The following is an 8,886-nucleotide window of genomic DNA, read 5'->3' on the forward strand; positions in this document are numbered from 1 at the left end:
TCCTAGTATATTATTGTTCATGCATGCACACACAAGCAGAGGAACAAGAATGAACGGTCTGGATATCAGTGACTTTCTGCTGTCCAAATGAAAACCACTCTGGAACCCCAGGATCCAGTGTGGGATTCATGAACCTTTCAGTGGGATACAGACTGGCTGCACAAGGGCCTTGGCCTTCCTGCACCTGTTTAGCAGGGACCACTCACCATGAACTATCACAGCAAGCAGAGCCAACTCTAGGGATTGTAGGGCCAGGGGCATCTCAACCGGGGGGGGAATGGTGAGCGCTGTGTGACCACCCACAGAAGCTGGCGGGGCCGTGGTGGGACCTGTACGGCACAGGTTCACAAGGCCTCCCAAAGCACAGGGCCCAGGGCGATCACTCCAATTTGCACTGCCGTAGTGACAGCCCTGACAAGAGGGGTCCTTGCTAAACAGGTTCAGGGCAGGCCAAGGCCCCTGCGCAGCCAACCTTCACTGCTTGGGTCTTAGTGCTACTAGTGGAAAGGTACAAACAATGCAGCATGTCACCAAGGAGTGAGTGTCCCCTCTACAAACTAAGAGGTGTATTAATCATTTTGAACTCGGCTAATGAGGAGGCTACTGTTTGGCTTCATGGATTTGCATTTGCTAAATAAGTAGTGGGATGCAGTCAGAATGCACACACCCTCTCTCTCTCTCTCTTGATTTTTGGTTCATTTTAAGCAGATTTGCCTGAGCATTCCAGGGGGGACCAGGGACTGAAGGAATCTCCCAACCATCAAATAATTTCTCGTCCCAAAGACAGCAGCCACAAAGTGAAGAACACTTGCTGACAGTGCTCCCTGCCTCTGTGGGCTTCCACCTTGTATTCAGTCTTGTGCAAAGGTCTTCATTCCCCCTCCCTACCTAACCTTTCAAGGAGGGATCCTGCGAACAGAGGATGCCTACCTGGCTATACCTGGGGAACAGAAGCAGTTCTGCTGTAGTTCCCAATAAAAGCCATTGGGAAAGGTTGCATATTTCAGCTTCCTGTACACAATTGCCAAATGGAAGTTTCAAGCAGTGTGCACCTTCAAAAATTATGAATTGGGATGGAAACAAAGTGATGGCCATTTTATACACTTTTTGAATTAAACCTTAAAAAAAGTCAGAGAACATGTAAGAAATGACATGACTTAACAGAGAAAGGAGAAGCCAACTCAATGCTGTTGAAAGGGGTTATAGCGGAGGCACTAATAACTGCACTTATTTCCCTTCAGGTTCTATGAGGGGGAAGGATGACTGAATGGCAGAGAAAGAGTCCTCTAGAATGGCAGACCTACTTAAACAAGGAGGCGAAAGTCACAGCTGCTGAGAAGCATGAATATGTAGGATGGGTCTTAACAGTTGACCCAGTTTCTGCAAAGTAGGTTTAAAGCTTTTATTTATTTGTATGGTGACTGTGACAGACGATCAACAGACATGGGATCTGCCATGAAATCACTCGGATCAGAACTGGCAGGGTAGGAGTTGGTGACATCTTTTCCAGGTGACAGGGCCAAGGGAAGGGAATGCTAGAACTTATGAGATTATATTAATTAACCTCAAATTCCTCTTATTTAAAAGACTAGCAGTGCTTGAGAACAGATGGAACACCTGAACTTGGTTGCTCTGGATTCTCCCTAGGTTTACTCTTTTATCTGGGCAAAGTGCTCTTAAGATGTAGTTGCTCCCCTGATTTAGCACCAGGTGTAAACAGAGGATGTCTTTGGTCACTTCCAAAAGAAAGCAAGGAGGAAATATTGAGGAGCTTGCTTTCTTAAAATTTTGAACATACATATATAACATAACATGTTATTTAAGGTCCCAGTTCCACATTAATCCATAGGTGAACTGACCTTCCTCCTGGCATATCTCAAGATTAGGGCTTGCTGTATTTGAAGTCAATTAAAAAACCCCCAGAAAACAAACCTTTACATAGTATTTTGCCTCTTGAATTGAACACAGTTTGGACAATGAAAGTGAAATAGGTAAGTTGCTTTCATTTTTGTTTCCCTGCACTGACAAATTGGTTTAGGCTGAAAAGACTGCAGGGGAATGATGACATTCCGGCCAAGTGTTTTAATGAAGAAAGCATGCATAAGAGGGCCTAGGATGCATAAAATCATCTTAATAAAAACTTGTGGAACTTGTTAGGGTAAGACACCAGTACACCTGTCCTAGATCATTTTATTGGTTAACATATTGAAGACAAGTTTAAGGGTGAGGTAGTCTGTCCTTGAACACTAAGTGGAGCACAGTGGGTATCCAGTCCTTGTGGAACTTTGGGTATCAAAGTATTGAAAAGGTTTAGGAGCTTGCTCCATCACAGTCAAAACAGACAGAACACTGTCACTATGAAATCTGTAAGGAGAGCCTTTACCCTCTTGCTCTTTATTGGCAGTGTCACTTCCTTATGCTTAGAGCAGTGGTTCTCAACCTTTTTTGAATCAGGATCCATTTGTAAATATCAATGGCCAGTCCCAGCCCAATGCCCCTCACTCCTGACCTGCTGCTCCCAAGCTCCAGCCCCCTAATGTGTGGGGCAGGGGATGGGTGTGTGGGGTGGGGGTGAGGTATGGGGGGGGTCCCCAAGCAGCCCCTTGCAGGCTGGAACTCCGCCAGCCTGTAAGGAAAAAGCCACAGTTTCCCACATTTTTCTCCTTTAAAGGAGAATCCATTTTTAAACTTTGTTGATCCATTTTTTAAGTTTGTTCACAACCCTTTCACATATTCCTGTGACCCACTTTTAGGTCAAGACCCACAGGTTGAGAAATGCTGCCCTAGAGAGTCTTTCAGGAGAAACAAGACCTGAATTTTCTCATGTAAACATAAAAAAATTCCTTCTCTCTATAGCCCTTTTCCTTCTCCCTCACCACCCTTCTAGCTTTCCATGAAAAAACATTCAAGGCTCTTTTACATAACAAAGGAGAAAGAACATTGTGCTGTAGCCTAGTCCTGTTTGTAGCTCTCAAGTTCTGCAGCCAAAACTGTCCGTGTCTACAGACAAATCTCTCTGTGGAGGCCGAATCCCCGTTTCTGCTAGCAGAGTTACATCTCCTCTGCTTAAAGCCAGGAGGATTCTGCCTCTGCCATGAGCTGATGAGTATAGATACTCCCATGACTTCTGCTGGGTTTGGCAGGCACTTCAGCAGCGGCTATACAGTGCACTTTGCTGGTTGCCAGTCTGACTGCTGCCTTGTAACCATATGGAACTGCCAGAAACACATGAAAGCATATATGGTCTGGTGGCTGGACATCAGCAGGTGCTGACTGCCACCAGGGCATAACCAGGTAAACTGAGTTAAGGAAGGTCTGAGACAGTTAATCTCCCTTCTTATGTTTATGCCTTATTAGTGATGACTTAATTCATGCCAAGGTGTAGAATGCTAAATTCAGGCCTCCAACATGTAATTTGCTAAGAAAAAAACAAACATACAAATTAAGAGTTATGATGTTTGGGTATTCAAAGCCTTAACAGTGCATTTCCTTCTTTTAGTGTATCCAGTCACCCAGCCCTAATTTTGCTGTATGCTAGGTTTTGGAGGTTTATTATTTTTTAACAGAATATTCAACTGCAGGGGTTAGCAAACTATAGCCAGTCCATGGAGCCATTTGATTTGAATCACAGACATGGAGCTTTGGCATCAGTTGGCGATAGGCGGCTTCGGCAGCAGTCACTTTTCCATGCCATTGTGGGGAAGAATACTGGTGGTGGCTGGGTTTTAGCACCTGCCCATCTGTCTACCTCTGACCCAGATCTGGATCAGTCTGGCATGTAGCCTTCAACAGTTGCTGACCACTTTTCTAGTAGGGTAGGGCCAACATTTTAACAAATAAGTGCCTAAAATGTGTTTTCTAACTCTTTAACATGGTTTTAAAGTGAATCCTAGTGGGAACAGATAATGGTTGAGCATCTAGCTATTTATTTGGGCCTAGTTCTTAGCACCTGTATTTTACATCTTGGCCTGTGTTTTGCATTCTTTTTTTGCTTGGGTACTCATACTGAATGGTGTGTCCTCCTTTCCTTTCAGCATTGTTTTAGCTAAGCTCCTGGAAGATGAAAAAGTATCTGTTTCAGTTGTCTTGGGCCATGCTGTGCAAAAAGTCGAAATAGTGAGTGAAGGGGACAGCCCAATACAGGAACAGCTTGCTCACCTCTTTATGCCAGAAGAGAGCCAAGCCTACAGCCAGGAAGAGCTGGAGAGGAGGAAGAGCAGCTTGAAGACCTGGCTGGAAACTAATCATATTCCAGTCACAGAAGAAGGAGAATCACAGAGAACACTATGTGTTGCAGGGGTCTTAACAATTGAACCACCCTATGGGCCAGAAGACTGCAGCAGCTCTAATGAAATTATTCTGTCTAGGGTGCAAAGTTTGTTACAGGGCTATTTTGCAGCACCACAATAATGGACATATTGACAAAAGCTTTTCATTCAAATATTTTATATTTCAAGAATGGGGGAAAGGGTAGGTAGGTTACTTCCTTTTCTTAAGAATTTTTGTGTGTGATTGACAGGCTTACTTTTCACTGGTAGAGCTAGGATGAACAGTGCTGCTGGGTTTGAGCTACATGGATTTTTCTATATATGAGGGCACAAACAACAACACACCAGTGTATCTAAGAGCAGGGGGCATTTGTTTATATTTTTATTTTAAAATGTCATTTGATATTAATGGTATATTTAATGACTCCAAAGCCAAAAGCTTCTTTAACAATGTGGTACCGTATGAAAAGGTTAGGCTTTTTTTCCCTATGACTATATGATTTCTGCCTTTAAACAATGCTTCTGAGTTCGCATCCCCCTCTGGCAGTATATATGACTAAACAGTTTGCCATAATATATTGTTTTTAAAAAGAAAAATTTGCATGCTTAATCAGTACTTTCCAGGTTAAGCTAACAAGTTTAAATGACAAAAATGTTTGTGTAAAACTCTGTTTTACTGTCGATTTACACAAATCGTATAGAATATTTATTAGAAATATTTGGCTGATGGTTCTCCTGTTTTAGTAGAAAAATGTTGATGAAAATCGAGTACCATATGAAAGTTGCCATGTTAAGTTAGCATGTAGCTACAAGTTTCTAATTAAATTACGTTGCATATATGGTAAATTTGTTCATTTTTGACAACACTGAACTTCATTAATATGACAACTTATGACAAACTGCTGCTTGTCTGAAATCTTGTGTTCTAAATTTCTGCGAATAACTTTTTTAATCTTCTTGGCCACTCCAAAAAGAAAGAAGTGTTGGGAAATTATTTTTATTCTTGTTCCTTTATTAAGTCCTTTAGCAATCAGATAATGTTTTTGTTTCCTTGTAACACTGTGTATTGTTGAAGTGGTATAAGGCAGCCTTACCAATGGAACACTCCGTATAACCCTCCAAAAATGAATTAATGGGGGGGGGTGTCAAAGATACAGCTGCTGACAGAGTCCCATCATCCGGCCTCTGGTGCTGCCCCTTGATCTGAAGTTGACCCACACAATGAACACTGTGCATATGATGAACCAGGGCCAGTCCATGATCCATTCCATGCATAGCACCTGCCTCAGCCAGTCCAGGACTCGTGCTGCATACAGTGTCCTTCCCAGCCAGTCCAGGATCTATGCTGCATGTGACACTCCCTCAGTGCTCTGGGGAGGGTGCTGTGTGCAGCATGGATCCTGAGCTAGCCAAACTGGGGGCTGCATGTAGCACATGTCCCAAACTACCCTCACACAAGTGCTGTAGCTGCTCGCTTTGGCACCGGGGTGGTTGCCCTACACCCCCCCCCCTTGCTATGACACTAGGCAAGCTCATTTGTGAGCCCCATTTGGCCTCCAGGACTGGTCATATGCCATTTATCTGAACCACATGGCCAGATGAGTTTGACACCCCTGAATTAATGTTGACCATAATCTTGAATAAATCCCCTTGAACCCATCTATCAAATGCGATGAGGTCATTTAAAATGTGTGTCTTTTGCCTCTTTGCAAAGACATCTCAAGTTTGTGCCACAAGCATTCCAGCTGCTTAGCTTGTTCATTTGCTTTGATTGTAAATCTTGCAGTTCTCTAGTTCAGCAGTCATTACAGTGCCTTAACTTCTGCTTATGTTAAAGATACTATCAACTTCATGTGGCCCATTTAAAACAGCAAGTCATATGAATTTCAGGTGTTAAACGTACCACAAAGTTGCTCTGCCAACTTGCAGTCCTATTTTCCTATTTATCTTGCCTCTTGCAGGGCAAATGCCTCAAAAATGGGAGCCAGGGAAACAGTAGCACTGATAAGAAAACTCCCTGTAATTTCAGTTATAGAGATCCTGGGTGTCACTTGTAAATGTAAGCAGTAGAAATTATCAGGCAGAAGCATGATTTAAGTTGATGGTACCCCTTGAAGTGAGGCTGCTGCACTATATAATAAGAAGTACATACAACAGTGTTTATCTTAAGCAAATTATTTTGCTTGGAGAGAGCATTATATTCTGTATAGCTTAGGGGCTGTTTTTGTAAGAGGGATAGCTTCTACCTCCCTTATTATATGAACAGAGTTCATAATTGGCTCCTTTGTTCCAAAGTCAACTATTTAAAAGAATAATAAATTTGAGGGTAAAAAGTATATCTTCAAGGTGTTTGTAACTGAAACCCTACACCTTGGACCATGTTTACCTGTCTGATGTGACTCTGGTATCCAGATTAGCTGTCACCCATGCACCAGAGTTCTGTTTTTCATAGTCTCTGGCTTTACAACGTAAAACAGCAGTGTAAAGCACAGTGAAGAATCTCAGTGTTGCATGGGATGCAAGATGCAATGTCGGAGCTGTTGCCAGATAAGGACCAGCTGGAAGAGGTAAGATTTTTATTTCTTTTAGAGTTTTTCTTGGTGGGGAGCATGAGCTTTAGATGCAGAATCTTTTCACCCTTTTGTTTGGAATGGATTTTGGAATCAGGCAGTTAACCCAGTTTCCTTTTGGAAGGCTGATCTAGTACTCAACAAAGTCTACCTGGACTCGGCAGTGTGTGTACAGCCACCACAGCTAGTTTGGCTAATTGACCTCCACTCTGAACTGTCTCTTTGGAAGGCAATCAGCAGTTGTGCTAAGCCTTGCAGTGCTTCTTTATAGGTGTTCGCAGGCCAGCAAGTGATGGCTATTATGCTTTCACCTAAATTTCCAGCTGAGACTGATCATAAGAACAACTATTTACAGTCAGTGTAGACAACCAATGAGATCTGTGATCAGAGCAGTTCAAACTAATGGTCTAGAACTACAAAGCTTATCATTCTTGACTAATCTCTGACCCAAAGGTTAATAACAGTAATGAATCTGTAAGTAAGGTGATATCTAAAGGCTTAGGCATAAATTATTTAATGAAAATTCATTGCAAAGATGGTATTGCTAACATAATTTTTCTACATATTACATGCAGTTAGAATTTATTAACAGATCAATGTGTGTGTATCTGTGTAGACATGTACAAACATCTAGATAGACTGAGGTTTTTCTGTAGTGGTGTGTGAGTGCATACATCTATAGACAAGAAGATCTGTTCTACTTGCAGATAATTTTAAAGCAGGTCTCTTCAATCAAAAGTTTATTATGGTGACTTTTTAAAGTCAGATTGTGATCTTTTTGTTCTATCCTTTGGAAAGATTTTCTTTTCAATCTCCCCATGCTTTTTTGAAGGGCAAATTGAAGATGTATAATTTAGTTTGCAAACCCTGATGGTGCAACAGCAAAGCCTGACAATGGATTTAAACAAGTGCAAGAGGAAATGCAGTGGGGAGTTAAGAGGTCAAAATGTGACTGGTCCCTCTGGTTGTTAAGGTCTGAGGAAGGATGAATACAAAGGCTCAAGGTACATGAACAAAAGGGGTCTAGGCTCATCTGATTTTGCTGCAAAATAAGCAACCAGCTGCATATCGACATAAAACTTGTTTCGGATACACTTTGCAACGTTTGTCATCCCTGCAACTGTTTCTCTTCTATCCTTGAGGAAAACAGAGGGAGAGAAAATTGGAAAGTTTTCCTTCCCAATGCAGCGCTTCAGCTTCCTCGCCTGTTCTTATTACCAGGGATCCTGGTGTTCTTGAATAGAAAAAAAAATCCCCAAATTTTCAGCTTTAAAAAGTAACCCCAAATCCACGTTTCCAGGATTAAAATGAAACGCCGCTCGTATAGAGAGAGGTAGATAGTGTTTCGTCTTAATCCTGGAAGCATGTGAATTGTTTCATTAAAGCACACGTGGCTTTCCCAGGACAGACGGTCACTAGGGCATGGGTGGGGGGCACCAACGAGCGGAACGAGGACCCCGAGGTGGAGGTAGCCACCCACTCCCAGTGCCCCCACCTCCCAGAGCCGGAAGCAATGGCTCTACGCGAGGCCGCGTGCTCAAGGGGCGTCCTTCCCTGCACGCTGCGCGGCGAGCCTACCGCATGCGCATGCGCCGCGGCTGGTCCCGCTATATAAGGAAGGAGCACGCGGAGCCGCCAGCTGAGGGGAGACTATGTCGCGTTACGGGCGCTACGGTGGGTGAGGACGCGACGCCGCGAAAGTGGCGGCGGTTGCTTTCCTGCTGCCCGAGGGCTGTCTTGGCAACGAGTCGATCGCGCGGAAAGGGGGGCGGGAGGGAGGCCGCCGCCATTTTGCGGTATCACGGGGCATAGGCCCCGGGGACCCCGTGGGTGGAGAGGGCAGGCCGCGTTTGGGAGCGGGACGCCGGTCGGCGGGAGGGGGGAAGGCGGGGGACTCTAGGAGACGCGGGTCAGCAAAATGGAGGCAGCGCCAAGATGGTGGCTTGGGAGAGGGAGGAGCGCATGCGCGCGGGGCAGGGGCGGGCCGAACTCTTGGGGGGGGGGGGTTAACCCTTTTGCGCTTGGTAGTTTCGGGCTAGGGGAGGAAG

General features: G+C 44.1%; 2 protein-coding genes across 6 annotated transcripts in view; both read left to right on the plus strand.

The window, feature by feature from the left end:
- The window catches only part of GEMIN6 (gem nuclear organelle associated protein 6), a 12,417-nt gene extending 7,245 nt beyond the window's left edge, over positions 1-5,172 (plus strand). Inside the window, exons 2-3 of the mRNA XM_019516184.1 lie at positions 1,242-1,387; positions 4,035-5,172. Coding sequence (XP_019371729.1) covers positions 1,260-1,387; positions 4,035-4,410 — 504 coding nt within the window. The 5' untranslated portion in view covers positions 1,242-1,259 and the 3' untranslated portion in view covers positions 4,411-5,172. The remainder of the gene's footprint in view (positions 1-1,241; positions 1,388-4,034) is intronic.
- A 3,166-nt stretch (positions 5,173-8,338) lies between these two features.
- The window catches only part of LOC109296690 (serine/arginine-rich splicing factor 7-like), a 12,479-nt gene continuing 11,931 nt past the window's right edge, over positions 8,339-8,886 (plus strand). For 2 of the 5 annotated variants that reach the window (XM_019516187.1, XM_019516188.1), the window contains exon 1: positions 8,343-8,512. In XM_019516187.1, the coding sequence (XP_019371732.1) occupies positions 8,491-8,512 (22 nt within the window). In that variant the 5' untranslated portion in view covers positions 8,343-8,490. Of the gene's footprint in view, positions 8,513-8,886 lie in introns of all 5 variants that reach the window. The other 3 variants (XM_019516189.1, XM_019516190.1, XM_019516191.1) reach the window with 2 other exon arrangements.

This window comes from Gavialis gangeticus, unplaced genomic scaffold (genome assembly GCF_001723915.1).
Source record: "Gavialis gangeticus isolate Ggan-Ray unplaced genomic scaffold, GavGan_comp1, whole genome shotgun sequence".
Lineage (NCBI taxonomy): Eukaryota > Metazoa > Chordata > Crocodylia > Gavialidae > Gavialis > Gavialis gangeticus.